We start from the raw sequence: 19,676 nt of genomic DNA on the forward strand, positions 1-19,676 counted from the left end.
CGTGGTATCTCCCAGCCTCCTTTCCTTCCCCTCGCCTGACTTCTGATAGAAGGCTGTAGGGAGGAGGGAGTGGCTCTCCTGGCAGCAGAGCCCCACTGTGACAGGACTTAGCATTCATCTTGTCTTTCTGTTCCGAGTGGGAAAAGGTATTTAACTCATTAGCAAATGTTTCTGCTACAAAGGTGTTCAGTTATTGTTGAATAATTGGGAAAATATGTGACATGAGTAATGGTCATAATAATTAAACACTGAGTGCTAAGTGTCATTCTAAGAGCTTTATAAAAATTAACAGTTTTAACCTTCACAAAGGTCCTATGATGTGTGTACTGTTATTACCCCTGTTTTACAGATGAGGAAATGGAGACAGAGAGAGCCTACGTTACTTATCCTTTGTCACAGTGCTATTAAGAACAGTGGTATTTGTGTCTAGAGCTTGTGTTCCTTATATCTCTGGATATCCTTGGTCCCACAGTTTACAATCCCAAAATTGGAATTAGGAAATAAAATAGAGAAACAATCCATTATAAATATTTAACCATAGGAAACTGGCTGCAGAGGAGTCATTTGGAATCAAGTTGGGAGGGAGGTTGGAATTTTATTTTAGAGGATTTTGAAAGCGAGGTTAATGAGTTTGGACTTCTCTACAAAATTTTGAAAGCATTCTCATTTAACTTTATTTTAAACAGTATTATAGTTTGTATTCTGATCATAGAAATGTGTGCTCATTGTAGAGAATTCAGAAAATACAGAAATACATAAAGAAAAACATTAAGCACTACCCATTATACCAGGATATAGTTATTAACATTTTAATGCATTTCTATTTAGCAGTTTTTTAACGTGTATTTGTCTATGTTTTATGATATTGTTATAACACTATTAATAGTGGGTTTTTACCTCCTTAGTTCTTTACTATGGAAATTTTCAAACATACTCAAAGTGTAATAAAATGAACTCCTATGTAACAGTAACCCTGCTTCAATCCTTGCTAATCTTATTGCTTCTTCCCCTCTCCATGCAAACATTTTTTTTCCCTTGAGTATTTTAAAGCAAACCCAGATGTTGAGGTAGTAGGACTTATAAATTAATTATCATAAATGGTTTATATATGAAGACCAAGAGAGGGAAGATTGTATTCATTTGCCAGGGCTGCCATAACGAAATACCACAGACTGGATGGCTTAAACAGACATTTATTTTCTCACAGTTCTGGAGACTAGAAGTCCAAGATCAAAGTGTCAGCAGGTTTGGTTTCCTCTGAAGTCTCTCTCTGTGTGCAAACTCCCCTGCTGTCCTTCTGTGTTAACTTAATCATCTCTTTAAAGGCACTGTCTTAAAATACAGTCACATTCTGAGATACTGAGGGTTAGGATTTCAACATATGAATTTTGAGGGAATGCAATTCAGCCTATAACTGATGTTAACAGCAACTCTAAGGTTTTCACTCTTGGCACCTATCAGAATGGTACTTATGTGAGAGGGCTAGAAAGAGGTCCAGTTAGGAAAAGGAAGATGAATTTTTGTTGCTCCTTTGGAGTTGCACTTACCATTGGCACATAACTCTCGGTTTCTTATCTCTCTCCCATTAAGCTGCAGGGACATCTGTTTCATGGACATCATCATATTCTTCTCAGCGTGTCCAGCGAGAAGTTGGCACAAAGGAGTTGCTCAAAGAGTAAGTGTGATTCATGTAGCTGTCTAACAGGCAGCTGGAAGTTCAGTGCTACAGCTTGGGATTAGAGAACAAAATAGAAAGATTATCCAAATTCTTGTCCTTTATCTCACTGGGCTGTAGAATCCATCAAAATGTTCAAAGTATTCCAAAGTTGATGTGCAATTACAGATAATATTGTCATGATCTAAAACAAATTCCTTTAGGGGCCGGCCCAGTGGCGCACTGCTACAGTGCGCTGCTTGGGAGCGCATTCCTTTAGGGGCCGGCCCAGTGGCGCACTGCTACAGTGCGCTGCTTGGGAGCGCATTCCTTTAGGGGCCGGCCCAGTGGCGCACTGCTACAGTGCGCTGCTTGGGAGCGCATTCCTTTAGGGGCCGGCCCAGTGGCGCACTGCTACAGTGCGCTGCTTGGGAGCGCAGCGGCGCTCCCACCGAGGGTTCGGATCCCCACATACAGACTGGTTCCCGCTCACTGGCTGAGCGAGGTGCGGGCGCAACACCGAGGGTTGCGATCCCGTAGCCAGTCCCGGTCCGGTACGGGCGCGACACTGAGGGTTGCGATCTGTTGCCGGACACGAGAAAAGACAAAAAAAAGGAAAAAAAAAAAAAAAAACCAAATTCCTTTAGAGACAAATCAACATCAATGTTCAATATTTTGCTTATTGCATGGAGATGATAATAGGGATAATGAAAACAGCTATTTGTTGGGTGCTTCTTCTGACTAAGAGAATTTCCAATACTTTACATGTGCTAACTCATTTATTTTTCATGATAAACCTATTCTTGAAGGTGAAAACACAGGCACAGAGAAGTTAAATAAATGACCTGGTGGCACAATGAGCAAGGGGCAGAGCCAAGATCAAGCCTCAGTGGCAAGGTTGGAAACCTAGCTCAAGCACTCAGTGACTGGATAACCTTGCACAAATTACTTAACATCTCCGTGCCTCGATTTTCTTATCTGTCAAGTAGGGATAATATCAATACCTACCTCCTAAAGTTTCTGTGAAGATTAAAAGGGAAAGGTTATGTCAAGTGCTTGAAATAGTGTCTGGCACATAGTAAGTTCTCTATGTATTTCAGACTAAAATTGTCTCTTATCTACTACAGATAAGTATGCAACATGAAAAATGCACAAGTTATTGAAGGGGCAAAGGTATATTTTAAGTATTCTTTTTTCCCCACCTTACACTTGAACAAAAATGAATACTTTCTATAACCATTGTATAAACCTATAACTAGCAGTAATTTGCTGTCTTTTGAACTTAGAGGGTCCCTGAGGGATGATTATATGGTCACTGTCACTTGAATAAAAAGGTCTAAACCTGTGCTATCCAATATTGTAGCCATTAGCCACATGCGACTATTGAGCACCTGAAATGTGGCTAATCTGAACTGAGATATATAAGTGTAAGACACAGTGGATTTCAAAGACTTAGTATGAAAAAAAAAAGAGTGTAGAATATCTCAATAATTTTTATATTATTACAAGTTCAAGTGATAATATTTTGGATATATTGGGTTAAAGAAAATATATTGTTAAAATTAAGCTCACTGCTTCCTTTTATCTTTTTAAATGTGGCTACAAGAAAATGTTAAGTTACACATACAGCTTGCATTTTATTTCTATTGAATAGCAGTGGTCTAAAGGGAAGCTAGCCTCCCTCTTCACTCGAGAATTTGCTTCCAAGGGCATTTACCAGTCATTCTGCTGCTCTTTCCTCTTAGAGAGAGCTCCAAGGGCATCTTGTAATGGAGAGAAGTGGGACGCTGGAAATCAGGAGCCCTGAGTGCCTATACCTGCTCCTGGCTTTCTCAGTGCCTAGTTCCATCAATTCCTTGAGAGGCAGTATAGAAAAATACAGTGGTTCTTGAATTGTGCTCACATCAGAATCACCTGGGGAACTTGGTAAAAACATATAGACACCAGGCCTTAAAATCCTTCAGTGAGCTTGAGCTTCTGTGTGCTTTATTATAGTTTTACAGGTAATTCAGATATTATTACAATCACCTATTCACCACACTGGTGAGGAAGGAATCCCTGCCTGATATGTCTGAATGTCCCCTAAAATTCATGTGTTGAAACTTAATCCCCATTGTGGTGGTATTAGGAAATTGGGCCTTTTGGGAAGTGATTAAGTCATGAGGGAGCTCTAATAAAAGAGGCTTCAGGGAGAGTTTGCCTCTCTTACTCTTTTGCTCTTTTGCCATGTGACAACATAGCAAGAAAACCCTCATCAGACACATGATCTGCTAGAGCCTTGATCTTAGACTTCCCAGCCTTCAGAACTGTGAGAAATAAATTTCTATTTTCTATAAATTACTCAGTGTGGTATTTTGTTATAGCAGCGCAAGCAGATTATGAAAACTTATTCTGTAATAGCCCCTCCTTCCATCTCTTCTTATCCCTTTACCCTGCCTTACTGTTCTTTAAAGCATCTTTCAGTGTATATTGTTGGTTTGTTATGCCTTTGTACACGTTATAACCCCAGCTCCATGAGATCAAGGTCTCTACTTTGTTTATTGCTGTATCTTTCATGTCTAGTACCTCGGCTGGCACAGAGTCAGCTTTCAATAATTATATGTTGAATGAACAATTCAGGAGATAAATAATGAGGACCTGATCTACATGATGTATCTATCACATATTCATTAAGTCACTAACACAGATTTTCCAAGTGCTTGCAGCAGCATAGTAGGTGTTGGGGATGCAGCAGGAAACAAAACTCCCTGTAGGACAGATGTAATGAATATAAATAAGTAAAAAACTTGGTAAGATGTTAGAGAATGATAAATGCTAAGAGAAAAGAATTAAGCAAGGATGGGGGATAGGAAGTGTTGGGGTATGATTAGGAGATTGAAATTATCTATAGGTTGGCCAGGGAGGAACTGTTTGAGGTAATGACTTGAATAAAGAAGGAAGTGGTTCTTGGCATGGCCCTTCTAAGTCTCTCTGGCCCCAACCTATTCCCTCTCAGACCTCCTCTTATCTGCTGGGAGAGTAATCTGTTTCCAACACAAAAAGAATCTTCTTACTTTCCTTTCTTTGAGTCAAGTCCTTCAGTGCTGTCCTTAATCTTGCCTGAGGACAGCAAATATTGTGAAAGACCTAGAGGAAAAGCTTGACTGTTTCCAACACAAAAAGAATCTTCTTACTTTCCTTTCTTTGAGTCAAGTCCTTCAGTGCTTTCCTTAATCTTGCCTGAGGACAGCAAATATTGTGAAAGACCTAGAGGAAAAGCTTGCAAATAAGACCCTCCTCTCCAAATCCTCCCAATTGGGGTCAGCCTCAGAATTTTACAACTCAAAGAGACCTTAGACCAACTAGACTAGTCTTTCCATGTGCCTTTGCCTGTCTCTCTGGTGGTGGGTTTATTCATTCTTTAAATCAGTTCTGCTGAGCAGTTGTTACAGGTACTGTTTTAGGTGTTTAGGATATAAAACTAAATAAGCGTTAATCACAAGACAGATGGTTGATTTACTAATTATCCCTTTTCCCCCAGAGATGATGGAATGATCCCCCTGCCAATATAGTAGGGTTCAATAGTAGGGTTCTTGTATCTGCAGTAGGAGGACTTAATAATAATTGACTCATCAATAATAAATTAAACAATAACTAATACTAATCACTTAATTTGGGTATTTTACTTTCAATTTCCACCGTCTTTAGAATCAGAATCATACCTTGAGAGTTACAAGGAGAACCTGTTTTAGGGCCACTGTGTGTGGTTGGGTGGGTTGTTCACTGTGCAGGGGCTTTTGGTTGAAGGGTCAAATGGTATCTGGAATCCAGTCCACGCTCTGCTTATCAAGCTGTGTGCAGCCATATAGCTACCTCAGGTGTGTTAGTTTAGGCTGCAGTAACAAAAACACCAGTTAGACTGGGCAGTTTAAACAAAAAACATTTATTTCTCATAGTTCTGGAGGCTTGGAAGTCTAAGATTTAAGGCATCAGTAAATTTGGTGTTTGGTGAAGCTGCTCTTCCTGATTTGCAGAAGCTGTCTTCTTGTATCCTTGTATGGGAGAGCCAGGGAGAGTAAGAGAGAGAGCTGGCTCGCTTCCTTTTCTGGTAAGGACACTAATCCCATCATGGGGGCTCCATCCTCATGACTTCATTACCTCCCAAAGGCCCCATCTCCCAAGACCATCACTTTAGGGATTCAACCTATGAATTTTGAGGAGACACAAACATTCAGTCCATACATTGAGGAAGGGGCTCCTTGACTATTTAATGTAAAGCAGCCATATAGATATATAGGTAACTTGTATTGAATGTTTAAACTGCCAGACACTGTTCCAAATGTTTTATGTATATTGTTACATAGGCAATTATGAAGTTGGTGTTATTATTATTATCCCCAATTTATAGATTAGATATTGAGGCACAAAGTACTAGCAAGTTGGAGATGCCAGTGTTCAAATACTGGTGGGCTGCTTCCAGAGCATACACTCCTCACAACTCCGTTCTCTTCTCCCTCAAGCATGTCCTTCGGTTTCAGAGTCGGCTCCCTGTTTCCATGTCTTTTATCCTAGCTCTCAAGCTCTCATTTCTCTTTTCGTGAGACCTTACACTCCCATCTGCTTGTTTTTGTCTTTAGAAGCAAGAGAGACGAGATTTAGAATACTGGCTCTAGTGTGAGAGCTGGATTCACTTACCACTCTTGCCTCTTGACCTCACCAAGTCTCAGCTTCCTCACCTGTTAAATGGATACAACAGTTGAATCATCATTTATTGAGAACTTCCTAAAATGCCAGGTACTATGCCAGGGGCACTGCATAAATTCACTCATTTATTCCCACGATAATCCTATGATTAACATTCTGTTTTTATCTTTTTCTTATAGCTGAGGATAGCACAGAAGTTTAGGTGATTGGACCAAGGTCATACGACTAATACAACAGTAGCTTCTTCATAGGTAAGTTTGAGGTACCTTAATGAAGCTGCTTGCCAAATGCTTTCCAGGTCCCCTAACATGTGCTTAATGTTCATTTAATGTTAAACACTACCATTTTCTGTTGTTTTTATCACTACTATGATTATTATAGCTTGTTAATTTCAATGACATATCGATTATTAAAATTATGGTTAAATAAATCTTGTGTAGTCACAGGTTTTTATTAATTTTTCTTTATCTCTATGATAGAGTCTTTTTAAAGGCCTAATGTTAAAGTAAATTTTGCAAGGTGTTATATCTTTTAAAAATCAATCATCTGTATAGTCAAATTCATAGAGACAAAGTAGAGTAATGGTAATCAGGGGCTGGGTGAGGCAGTATGGGGAGTTACTGTTTAATGGGTACAGAGCTTCAGTTTGGGATGATGAGAAAGTTCTGGAGATGGATAGTGGTGATGATTATGCAGCAATGTGAATGTACTTAACTGAACTATACACTTAGAAATGGTTGAGATGGTAAATTTTATGTTTCATCTTTACCAAAAAAAAAGTCATCGTGTAATCTTAAATATTATTGCTAAGGCATTAAATTAAGTATGACAAACCAAGAGAGAATAACAGATGTTTCAGAGTTTCAAAGTTGAAAGGTGATTTTCATGTGACAGAGCAACAGCCTCTAAAGTCTCCGTTGATAGAAACCATTATGAGGATGGGCTTTATGTTACTGAATATTACCTGCTCTTCTGCAGCTAAGAAATAATGTACCCTGAAAGTATTCTTTGAGTTTTCCATTTACTCATTTAATTCTTACAATAATTCTATGAGATTTTTATAGAAAAAATTTTTATAAAATTTATAAAATCTTTTTATAAAAGAATTATTTTTATAAAAGAATTGAGGCACAGAAATATTAATAATTTGTCCAAGATTTTGTAGCTAATAAGTAGCAGTGTTTTGAACCTAGGCATTTAGGCCCACAGAGGCTATTTGGTTAAGCTGGGTACTTTATTCTCAATTTCCACCCTCTCTAGAATCAGAATCATACCCTGAGGGCCACAGGAGAACTTGTGTTAGGGCCACTACGTATGGTTGGGCGGGTCACTCACTGCCAGGGGCTCTCAGTTGAAAGAATGAGCAGTGTCTGGAATCCAGCCTACACTCTGCTCATCAAGCCACCCTGAGGAAGGGGTACCATTGGTATTTCACCTAAAGCAGCCGTATAGGTTAGCAACATCTCATAACTTTTTTCTCCTTCCCACATATGGCTTCCTAAGACTCAGCCCTTCCCCAGAAGGAGGAGGACGAAATGACCAAGTTCAAGGTTAGTTGAGCTTGCTTTTCTGGGTTTTATTGTCATCTTATTTCTCAAAGATTACACACATCTTGTTTCTTTTTCTTGGGAAGGCTTAAGGAGACCAATAGGCATTTGAGAACCCCTCATGTGCTAGATGCTTGCTACTTTTTATTTTAATGTAGTTTAATTTTTGTTGTTTTATTTTATCATTTCTTATAATTTCACAAATGAGAGTAGAAAGTCAATAACAATGAAAAAAATCTGCCATTTTTCTATTTTCCTTACAAAATTGATTTTATTTTTCCATGTTCTTTCCCTCGTGTATTCATAACTATATATTTGTAATCATTATATAGATAAAATTCTCAAATTATATCTTTTCTGATTAATATTATATGCCCTACATTTTTAATGGCTGCATCATATCCCCTTGAATTCATGAATTCTGAGGGGTTGTGTGTGTGTGTGTGTGTGTGTGTGTGTGTGTGTGTGTGTGTGTGTGTAGCAATTTTTTCCCATTCCTGAACATTTAGGTATTTTAGAATTTTTACTCTTTGAAGGAACACTGTACTAACAGTTTTCCTATATATAACCATTTTCCCCAAAAAAGAATTTGAAATTTTGTCATTGTTTGTTCCCGATGTTTTAGGAACACTAAATTGAAAAGATATGTGATACCCTGGGTATTTCAAACATAAAACAAATTTTTACATAGATATTTCAGCATTTATTATGAAATGAAAAAATCTAAAATGTAATGTGCATTATTGGAATTGCTTAACTGTATTATAGTAAAGTTGACTCTGATCTCAGAATCGGGAACCACTTCCTACACATTCTTTCCACTTTTCTCAATGCTGCCCTTCTAGTGGAGGTTGGTTATAAGTTTGAGGTTTTGTGTGTTTAATGTTGTAGGAGGCAGTGACATTCAGGGATGTGGCTGTGATCTTCACTGAGGAGGAGCTGGGGCTACTGGACTCTGCCCAGAGGAAGCTGTACCAAGATGTAATGCTGGAGAACTTCAGGAATGTGGTCTCAGTGGGTGAGGACAGGCACTCTCTAGCTGAACATTAGCTCCCTGTGTTGTCTTTCTGTCCTTGGATATACAGGGCTTTGGAGCTCTTAAACTGGTTTCCAGTTTTCTAATCATCACGAGACACAGATAGGGAATTTTTTCAGTCTTTCTCCTTGGCTAAAGTTTGTATTTTGTTAATGAACTGCAAGTTGACAGCATGACTGATATATACTTTTGTCCTTTCTTAAACTGTGGTTATTTCTAATTAGTGGGTCATGATGCACGTTTAGTGAATTGTACCAGCATTTTTTAATGACAAAAAATAGGGTAGAAAATATCAGAGCCCTTGGCAATAACTGCACATTGCAGCAACAACTATAGCCTATTGCCAAGAAGAGTTTGAGAGACAGTGGAGAGGGTGTGATGCAAACAGACTTTTTTTTCCAGTAATTTATACTTACCTCTGCAAATCTTGGGTCTCATGCATATCTTGGTAAATGCATAAAATGTATTTCCTCCAATGGTTCCTGATTAAAATTTGGAAAACACTAATTTTGATAACCAAAATGAAGAAATTAAAATTTGGAAGACACTAATTTTGATGACCAAAATTAATTAAGATGATACAGTGAGAATGACACTTTTTAGTAATTTTGCCGTCTAATGTTTTAATTTTAAATATTTATCCTTATCTTTTCACAGGGCATCAGTCCTTCACACCAGATGTTATATCTCAGTTAGAGAGAGAAGAAAAGCCTTGGATGATGAAGATGACAAACCAGAGCAATAACTTCTCAGGTGAGAGTCATGTGACTCTGAGTCTATCCTGCTTCTCGTCACCTCCACAGCTTTGGCACTGGTAGAAGCCTATGCCTTGTCTGTGGATTCCTGCAGCAGTCTTTTTGCTCCTCTTACTCTTCAATCTTGCTCTTTTATAATCTGTTCTCCACTTGAATTGATTCTTTTGAATGTTAGATCATGTCATTCCTCTGCTCAAAAGCTCCAAAAGGATATTTGATTCAGAGAAAAATTCAGGTAAAGTGGCTTATAATGTTCCATGTGTCTGCTCCTCCCTCTTCCGCCATCCCTCTGTAAATACAACATGTAATTTCCCCCTGTGTCAGTCAGTTCCATCCACACTGGCCTCTTTACTAGGCCAAGGATGCTCCTGCCTCTTCATATGCTACTTGAGCTTCTTTCTGTCAGCAGTGGTCTTTCACTCTGCCATCCTCTTGGTCCCTCCCTTACTTCATTTAGGTCTCTTCTCAGATGTAACAACATAAGAAAGGCCTCTCATGATGACTCTGTTACTTATACCTTCTTATTCCTTCATTCCTCTTTCCCTTACCCTGTTTTGTTTTACATCTAAGCACTGATCACCACTTAACCATATTAACATATATTTTTGTTTACTTGTCTTACTACATTCCCCCTGAAATGTAATCTCAGGAGAGGAGAAATTTTGTCTGTTTTGTTTATTGCTATATCCTCAGTATATAGAACAGACCTGGCAGAGAGCAAATTTGCGGTAAATATTTGTTGAGTGAGTGAATGAGTTAATAATGGTTACAGGGACATTTTTCCATTAGTCATGGAGATCTTAACGGTTGGTAAACAAAAATGTGTGATGAAGGCATAGTCAAGCACTATTTTTCCTTGATGATTGTTCAATCTAATACTAATTTATTTGTTGCTTTTGGGTATGTGTAAGTATAAATTCATTAACCCATTGTGTTAGTTTGTCTGGGCTGCTATAACAAAATACCTAAGATTAGATGGGTTCTAAATAGCAGAAATTTATTTCTGACAGTTCTGGAGGCTGGGAAGTCCAAGTTAAAGGTAACAGCAGATTTGGTGTCTGGTGAAGGCCTGCTTTCTGGTTCACAGATGGCACCTTCTTTCTGTGTTATGTCCTCACATGGTGGAAGGGATAAGGGGCTTTAGGCTTTTTTTTATAAGGTCACTAATTCCATTCACAAGGGCTGCCCTCATGACCTAATCACTGCCCTAATACCATCACCTTGGGAGTTGGAATTCCAACATATGAATTTTGGAGGTGTACATACATTTAGACCATAGCATGCACATCTAATGAAAGCTCAGCTTTGTAATTTTAACCAAATTGAATATCATTTCCCCCTTGTGGCTTTTCTGTACTCTTTAGTAGTGAATCATACTCATTTGATGAAGACTACTTTTTAAAATAAAGATTCTCATAACCACTTTTTAGGCAAGTCCCCTATACAAGAAAATGTCTATATGTAAGGAAAGAAAACTTTTCAGAAAATAACTAACTTTCACGTTAGTCTTTCCTTTCAAAGATTTTCCTTGTAGCAGCTATCCACCTCTTTCAAAGAATATTATCTATTATTTTAGTCATCCCTATTCCAGAATATGGTATGTATGGCCATGCCTTTATTTTCTACAAAATTAGCCATTAAATAAATAAATATCATAGAAGATAGATAGCTATTAAATAAACACATGTTAAAAAAGGAAGTCTTAAACAGTTTTCTCTTAATTCTAATAAAGGCCTAATGTCATTTTCAACTGGAAATGTTACAACCTGGGTGGAATCAAGAAATGGCCCTCCTCAAATTGATGCATCCTCAGGAAGACAAAAAAAAAAAAAAAATCACACTTTAAAATGATAACTTGCAAAATATATACAAAAACAATAAACTATGTAGGCATGAACTTAAGGGAAACACATTTATATATTATTTTTTTCAATTTTCTTTTCTTTTTTTTTTTTTTGTTCCCCTTTTGTCTTTTTTCGTGTCCGGCAATGGACCGCAACCCTCAGTGTCGCGCCCGTACCGGACCGGGACCGGCTACGGGATCGCAACCCTCGGTGCTGCGCCCGCACCTCACTCAGCCAGTGAGCGGGAACCGGTCTGTATGTGGGATCCGAACCCTCGGCGGGAGCGCCGCCACGCTCCCAAGCGGCGCACTGTAGCAGTGTGCCACCGGGCCTGCCCATTTTTTTCAATTTTCCATCATTACAATATAAATTTCCATTTGAACAATTTAATTGTTTGATTAAGGAATTGATACCTTCCTTAATCATTTGACAGTGGCTTAAAAACAAAGCAGGTAAATGGAAATTGCCAGGGGTATGGGGTGGATGTGGAGAATTTATAATTTGATATTGGATGGTAAAAGAGGCCTCACTTCGGGGCCGGCCAGGTGGCGCACTGCTACAGTGCGCCGCTTGGGAGCGCAGCGGCGCTCCCGCCGAGGGTTCGGATCCCACATACAGACCGACCGCTCACTGGCTGAGTGAGGTGCGGGCGCAACACCGAGGGTTGCGATCCCGTTGCCGGTCCCGGTCCGGTACGGGCACGACACTGAGGGTTGCGATCCGTTGCTGGTCACGAAAAAAAAAGACAGAAAAGGAAAAAAAAAAAAAGAGGCCTCACTGATAAGATGATAATTGAAGAGTGACTTAAAGAAGAGAAGAGCAAGCCATATGGCTAATTGGTAGAACAGAGTTTCAAGGAAAACATAACTTTTCTTGTCCAGTGTTGACTTTGAGAATCTGTATTATTGCCATATCTGTTTTCTCCTCACAAGTTCTTGCTCTGTTGTAAAAAATTAGCTTCTAAGTCTTCACATTTTTCCCCCTGGTTATAGAAACTTTATCTGATATCAAGTTTTCGGTTATATAATGTATGTTATTACTGTAGCCTCTTCCCACTGTCTACATTCTGAACTTTAGGCACACAGGTGGCGTTTTAGTCCCTTTTATGTTGCTATAACAGAAGTACCTGAAACTGGGTAATGTATAAAGAACAGAGATTTATTTGGCTTACGATTCTGGGACAGCTGCGTCTGGCACAGGCCTCAGGCTGCTTCTACTCATGGTGGAAAGCAGCAGGCAGCCAACAGGTACAAGCAGATCACATGGCAAGAGAGGAAGCAAGGGAGAGAGGGAGAGGTGGTGCCAGGGTCCTATGAACAACCATAGAGCGAGATCTCACTCATTACTCCCTCCTCCTCCAGGGAGAGCATTAATCCATTCATGAGGGATACTCCCCCATGATTCAATCAGTTTCCAACACTTCCACATTGGGGATCAAATTTCCACATGAGTTTTGGAGGGGACAACACATCCAAACTCCATCAGGTGGTAAGGTATTTTCTTCCAAACATGTCTTTCCAACCTGTTTAGTGCCTCAGAGGCTCCTAACGTTGATGTAAACTTCCAATGAGATAATCCAAGGCAAAGGTTTTTGACATTGCTGTGTCAAAATCTTCTGGTAATCTATCTGTAGGGGTTTTACGAGACACTTTGAGCAGTGCTGCATTGTTCAGATGTCCATGCAATAGGCAGAATTATGTGGAAGCCGTATTAAACACCTACTGAGCAAAAAAAGACAAAGCTTTTAGAAAGGTGCAACTTCTTGGTAAAGTTTTTTCTTTTTGCTCTGCAGCCACCAGATTTCTTACTTGTAGCTCACTTATGAAATTTAATGTGATTCTAATGGGATCTTACTAATGTACATGGGGAGTGAATGGGAGCCTGTTGGATTGCCTCTTCGCTTCTGGGGGTATGTAAATCAGATAACTTGATACATGATGATAAAGAAAAACAGAACCTTCTCCTGTTCAATAAAGCACTGGGCTGTGGGTGTAAGTTTATAACCTTGACATCTTTGAACCAAGTGTTTACATGCTCCATCTCCGAATTCTCTTTATCCTTTTAGGAGGCAAGAATCTAAACGAGAAGACTCTGCAAGAAGTAGGATTAAGATACCTGCCACAAGAAGAGCTTTTCTGCTCACAAATCTGGCAGCATATTACAAGGGAGTTAGCCAGGTGTCAAGATTCCATGATAAATATTCAAGGAACTGGCTCTCAGTTGGGAAAACAAGGTGACGTACTCTATAAAGATGAGGAGTTCAGTAACCCGAGTTCACATCTTCAAGTCCACCACAGAGTCCACACTGGTGAAAAACTGTACAAAGGGGAGGGGTGTGAGAAAAGTTTTATTAGGGACTCTCATCTTCAAATTAACCAGAGGGCCCATGCAGGAGAGAAGCTCTACAAATGTGAAAAATGTGATAATGCCTTTCGTCGGTTTTCAAGTCTTCAAGCCCATCAGAGAGTCCACAGTAGAGAGAAATACAAACATGATGCATTGTGTAAGGGTTTCAGTCAGAGATCACGTCTTCACTATCATCAGAGAGTTCCCACTGGAGATAATTCATACAAATATGAGGAGCGTGGGAGGAGCGTCAGGAAAAGCTCACATTGTCAAGCTCCTCCAATAGTCCATAGAGGAGAAAAACCCTACAAATGTGAGGAGTGTGGGGTGGGCTTCAGTCAGAGCTCGTATCTTCAAGTCCATCAAAGAGTCCATGCTGGAACGAAACCTTATAAATGTGAAGAGTGTGGAAAGGGCTTTAGTTGGCGTTCACGACTGCAGGCTCATCAGCGAATCCACACTGGAGAGAAACCATACAAATGCAATGCATGTGGCAAGGGCTTTAGTTACAGCTCACACCTTAACATTCATTGTAGAATCCACACGGGAGAGAAACCTTATAAATGTGAAGAGTGTGGGAAAGGCTTTAGTGTGGGTTCACACCTTCAAGCCCATCAGATAAGCCATACTGGGGAAAAACCATACAAATGTGAGGAGTGTGGGAAGGGCTTCTGTCGGGCCTCGAATCTTCTGGACCATCAGAGAGGCCATACTGGAGAGAAACCATATCAATGTGATGCATGTGGTAAGGGCTTCAGTCGTAGCTCAGATTTTAACATTCATTTTAGAGTTCATACAGGTGAAAAACCCTATAAATGTGAGGAGTGTGGTAAGGGCTTCAGTCAGGCCTCAAACCTTCTGGCCCATCAAAGAGGCCACACTGGAGAGAAACCATACAAATGTGGTACATGTGGGAAGGGCTTTAGTCGGAGTTCAGATCTTAATGTTCATTGTAGAATTCACACAGGAGAGAAACCCTACAAGTGTGAGAAGTGTGGCAAGGCCTTCAGTCAGTTCTCAAGTCTTCAAGTGCATCAGAGAGTGCACACTGGAGAGAAACCATATCAGTGTGCTGAGTGTGGGAAGGGCTTCAGTGTGGGTTCCCAGCTTCAAGCCCATCAGAGGTGCCACACTGGAGAGAAACCATACCAATGTGAGGAGTGTGGGAAGGGCTTCTGTCGGGCCTCAAATTTTCTGGCTCATCGTGGTGTCCACACAGGAGAAAAACCATACCGATGCGATGTGTGTGGTAAGCGCTTTAGACAGAGATCCTACCTTCAAGCCCACCAGAGAGTTCACACAGGAGAGAGACCATACAAATGTGAGGAATGTGGGAAGGTCTTCAGTTGGAGCTCCTACCTTCAAGCCCACCAGAGAGTTCACACTGGAGAAAAACCATACAAGTGTGATGAGTGTGGGAAGGGCTTCAGTTGGAGCTCAAGTCTTATAATTCATCAGCGAGTTCATGCTGATGATGAGGGTGACAAGGACTTTCCTTCAGCAGAGGACTCACATAGGAAAGAAGCCCTATAAAGTGATATGTTTTAATGTCTTAAATGGGTGCTGAACTATTTTAATTATCATAGCTGTTAGAGGAGATAAAGCTTTTGTTTCATAAAAGTATCAGTATTTCAGCCAGAGTTTGACATGCCACAGTGGTCAGAAGACCACACAGCAGAGAGGCCTTGTGAGAGTGGAGACATGTATTTCATTCAGAACCCAGACCCTTAGCAGATACATGCAGACAAGAGGCTCAGGAAGGATGAGTCTGATCTGGAGTTAACAGAAGTACGAAGATGGGAATGCCAAATTCTATTCCACTAGAATATAAGCTCCAAGAGAGTAGGGACTTACTTTGTTGACTGCCAAATCTACTCTGCCTTTTCAGTGCCTAACATATTGTAAGTTTTCAGTAATGTTTGAAATTACTGTCATTTTTGAAATTCAGTCATATTTGAAAATTTTATTCAGTTTATCTCAAAGTTTTTATAAAATTATACTCGGAAGAGGAATTCAAGGATTGGAGTACATTTAAGTTATTCATACAAGCTAATTTTCCCAGTCCTGCAGGCCCTGTGGAACTAGTATTTATCAAAATGAAGGTTGCAACCCTTTAGTGGGTCCAGAAATCAGTTCTGTGGCTTGTGACCAGCACTTTTGTATGCAAACAGTACTTTACTGAGGTATACTTTGCATGCAGTAGCATGCATCAATCTTAAGTTTATGGCTTCATGAATTTTAACAAATGTATGGACTTGTGTAATCATCACCAAGATCAAAGTATACAATATTTTTTTTAAACCAGAAAGTTTCCTGTATCCATTTCCAGTCAACCCCACCTCCAGTGCCAAGTATTATGGTTTCTGTACCATAAATTAATTAGGTCTGTTCCTGAGCTTCATATGAATTCAGTATGTACTCTTTTGGTGTCTGGATTCTTATGATGAAATATGATCATCTCAGTGGATTCAGAGAAAGCATTTGACAAAATTCATCATTCACAATAAAAAATTTTTATGAATTCAGTATGTACTCTTTTGGTGTCTGGATTCTTATGATGAAATATGATCATCTCAGCGGATTCAGAGAAAGCATTTGACAAAATTCATCATTCACAATAAAAAATTTTTTTCCCATAAGATATGAGGCATCAATGAAAATCATACAAACTGACATTCTTTTTTTTAAATTGAGGAACAATTTGTATACAGCGAGACAGTCTTTTATATAGTATAGCATTATGAGTTTTGGCTTACTGTTATGTAACTACCACCACCACAATCAAGACATTTAACAGACCTAGCACTCCCTACCCTGAATTTCCCTTGCTCTGTATAGTCAGCCCCTCCTCCCCTCAACCACTGACCCATCTTCTGTCTGTATAGTTTACCTTTTCCAGCGGTGTCATATAAATGGAATCCTGCAGTATGTATCCATTTGAGGTTGGCTGCTTTCACTTAGCTTAATACTGCTGATCATCCGTTTTGTTGTGTCAGTATTCATTCCTTTTTATTACTGAGTAGTGTTCTGTTGTACAAATGTACCACAGATTGTTTATTCATTTACTGCTTGAAGGATATTTGGGTTTCCAGATTTTAGCAACTATGAAGAAAGTGGCTATAAATATTTGCATATAGTTTTATGTATCAACATAAATTTTCTTTTGTCTTAGTAAATACCTGGGAGTGGAATTGCTGGGTTGTATGGTAAGAGTATGTTTAACTATGAAAAACTGATAAACTTTCTTAAAATAACTACCATTTTGCATTCCCACAAGTGTATGAAAGTTCCAATTCCTTATCCTCACCAATACTTGGTATATTAAGGTTTTGTTTTGTTTTTATTTTGTTATTATTCAGAGGTTTATAGTGATATCTCATTTTGGTTTTAATTTACATTTCCCTGATGACTATTTGAGCATCTTTACATATATGCTCATTTGCTATCCATATACCTATTTCCTTTGGTAAACTGTGTTCAGATATTTTGACCACTTTTTAAAAAAAAACTGGATTGTTTGTTTTCTTACTCTTGATTTTTAAGAGTTCTTTATATGTTCTGGATACACATCTTTGTCAGTTATGTGTTTTGCAAATATTTTATCCCATATGTAGCTTGTGTTTTTATTCCATTGACAGTATTTTTTTATTTTTGAAGAAGTTCAGTTTTTGTCTTTGATGGATTGTGCTTTTGGTTTTGATATAAGAAACTGCCTTGGGCCGGCCCGGTGGCGCACTGCTACAGTGCGCCGCTTGGGAAGCGCTGTGGCGCTCCTGCCGAGGGTTCGGATCCCACATACAGACCAGCCGCTCACTGGCTGAGCGAGGTGCGGGAGCAACACCGAGGGTTGCGATCCCGTAGCCGGTCCCGGTCCGGTACGGGCGCAACACTGAGGGTTGCGATCCGTTGCTGGTCACAGAAAAAAAAAAAAAAGAAACTGCCTAATCTAAGGCCACATAGGTGTAGCCGGTCCCGGTCCGGTACGGGCGCAACACTGAGGGTTGCGATCCGTTGCTGGTCACGGAAAAAAAAAAAAAAAAAGAAACTGCCTAATCCAAGGCCACATAGATTTTTTTCTACTTTTTTATCAAAAATTTTATGGTTTCAGGTTTTGAGTTAATCCTTGTGTAAGGTTTGAGGTCATGGTCCATTTTTTTGCATATAACATTTAGTTGAGTGTCCTTTCAACATTGAATTGCAATTGCACCTTTGTGAAAAATCCATTGAGCATACGTGTGTGGGTCTTTTCTGGCCTCTCTTTGGTTCCGTTGATCTATGTGTCTATCATTTTGCCAAATACTGTACTGTCTTGGCTCTTGTAGCTGTATAAAATGTCTTGAAATCAGATAGTGTGCGTCTTCTAATATCATTCTTTTTCAAAAGTACTTGGGGGCCTGGCCAGTTAGCTCAGTTGGTGAGAATGTGGTGTTGGTAAAACTACAGTCAAGGGTTTGGATCCCCATACAGGCCTGCCACCAAAAAAAAAGGAAGTATTTTGGATATCCAGTTTGTTTGCCTTTCGATAACTTTTAGAATCAGCTTTGTGATTTGAAAAAAACAAATTGCTGGGATTTTTATTGGGATAGCATTGAATATAGAGTTGAGTTTGGGGACAGTTGCCCTCTTAGCATTTGTGAATGTTCTAAACCATAGACATAGTATTTTATGTATTTTGGTGCTAAATTAAATGGTATTATTTTTCAGATTTAAATTCTCAATTGTTCATTGCTAGTATATAGAAATACAATTGATTGTTTTATGTTGACCTTGTATTGTATCCTACAATTTTGCCAAACTAACTTACTAGTTCAAGTAGGTGTTCTGTAGATGCCTTGGGGTTTTCTGTGTAGGCAATTACGTCATCTGTGAAAAAGCTTATTTTCTCTCTGCCAGTCTATATGCCTGTTACAGCAACTGCACAGTGACATGGGTAAACTCCCTCCAGGGTTAGATTTGGATGCCAAAGCTCATGACAGTAGTCCTTTGGCATAGTCAAAAAAAGGTAGTGTTGCGGGGTGGGTGCGGGGATGGCTGTCTACAAAGAAGTCCAGAACAGAGAGAATAGGCAGTGTTCCAGGCATTTTATAGACAGGAAGTCCCACCAGCTTCAAGTTTAGAAGAGGTGGCGGGAAGGCACTTGGCAGGGGTGGGTGAATCTTATCAGGATTGTGGAGGAAGAAATGGACAGGGGCAGGAGATGAGGCTTACAGTTGCATGCACTAAGTCAAAGTCCAAGTTTCTTTCCTGTGATCTTCATAATTCACCCCTGATGTTTGGGTTAGCACAGAAACCTTCTAGATTTCCTGTAAATAAACTGTATTTGGGGTTTTGTTTGTTTTTGCAGCTGGCTGGTATAGGGATTTAACCCTGGGCCTAGATGTTATCAGCACCATGCTCTAACCAACTGAGGTAACTGGCCAGCCCCTAAACTTGTATTTGAAAGAGACCAAATTTGCAAGGTTGACTTAATATAATTTAGGCCAGCAACTTTAATAGCTCTCTGAAAGATAATATGTGGCCAGATAATCTAGGCAGAAGTGGGCAGCCAGGAGAAGAAATCAGTGGAGATTTAGGAAATCTCTTGCCATATTTTAGTAATTTAGTAATACAATTGACTATTTTGGTTTGTTGTTTTATCTGTTGAACTATTCTGGAGACTTTTCCTGTTTTATTGACCTACGTGCAGCCAGAGGTTTCCTTCATGGTTCCACCTTGAGATGCTAGTAGGTAGTCTAGTGCAATATGTTATCAGCTACCATAGCAGCTACAGAGCTTTATCTCTCATTAAGGCCTTGCAAATCTTGTGCTGTT

At 39.5% G+C, this 19,676-nt stretch overlaps 1 protein-coding gene across 1 annotated transcript; it reads left to right on the forward strand.

Annotated features, from left to right (window-relative positions):
- Nucleotides 1–1,608: 1,608 nt before the first annotated feature.
- Nucleotides 1,609–16,198, forward strand: ZNF45 (zinc finger protein 45). The gene is made up of 7 exons (XM_008570952.1): nucleotides 1,609–1,675; nucleotides 6,271–6,427; nucleotides 6,517–6,588; nucleotides 7,841–7,887; nucleotides 8,776–8,902; nucleotides 9,578–9,673; nucleotides 13,585–16,198. Exons 4-7 carry the CDS (start codon nucleotides 7,873–7,875, stop codon nucleotides 15,396–15,398), a joined length of 2,052 nt encoding a protein of 683 aa, XP_008569174.1. The 5' UTR covers nucleotides 1,609–1,675; nucleotides 6,271–6,427; nucleotides 6,517–6,588; nucleotides 7,841–7,872; the 3' UTR covers nucleotides 15,399–16,198.
- The last annotated feature ends 3,478 nt before the right edge of the window (nucleotides 16,199–19,676 follow it).

The sequence above is a fragment of the Galeopterus variegatus genome, unplaced genomic scaffold, assembly GCF_000696425.1.
Source record: "Galeopterus variegatus unplaced genomic scaffold, G_variegatus-3.0.2 Scaffold647, whole genome shotgun sequence".
Lineage (NCBI taxonomy): Eukaryota > Metazoa > Chordata > Mammalia > Dermoptera > Cynocephalidae > Galeopterus > Galeopterus variegatus.

What these genes read in the sequence shown, in the direction of transcription:
- ZNF45 (XM_008570952.1), top strand. An exon ending in CAGGAATGTGGTCTCAGTGG is followed by an intron (nt 8,903 to 9,577) that starts GTGAGGACAGGC and finishes ATCTTTTCACAG; the next exon opens with GGCATCAGTCCTTCACACCA. An exon ending in CCAGAGCAATAACTTCTCAG is followed by an intron (nt 9,674 to 13,584) that starts GTGAGAGTCATG and finishes TTATCCTTTTAG; the next exon opens with GAGGCAAGAATCTAAACGAG.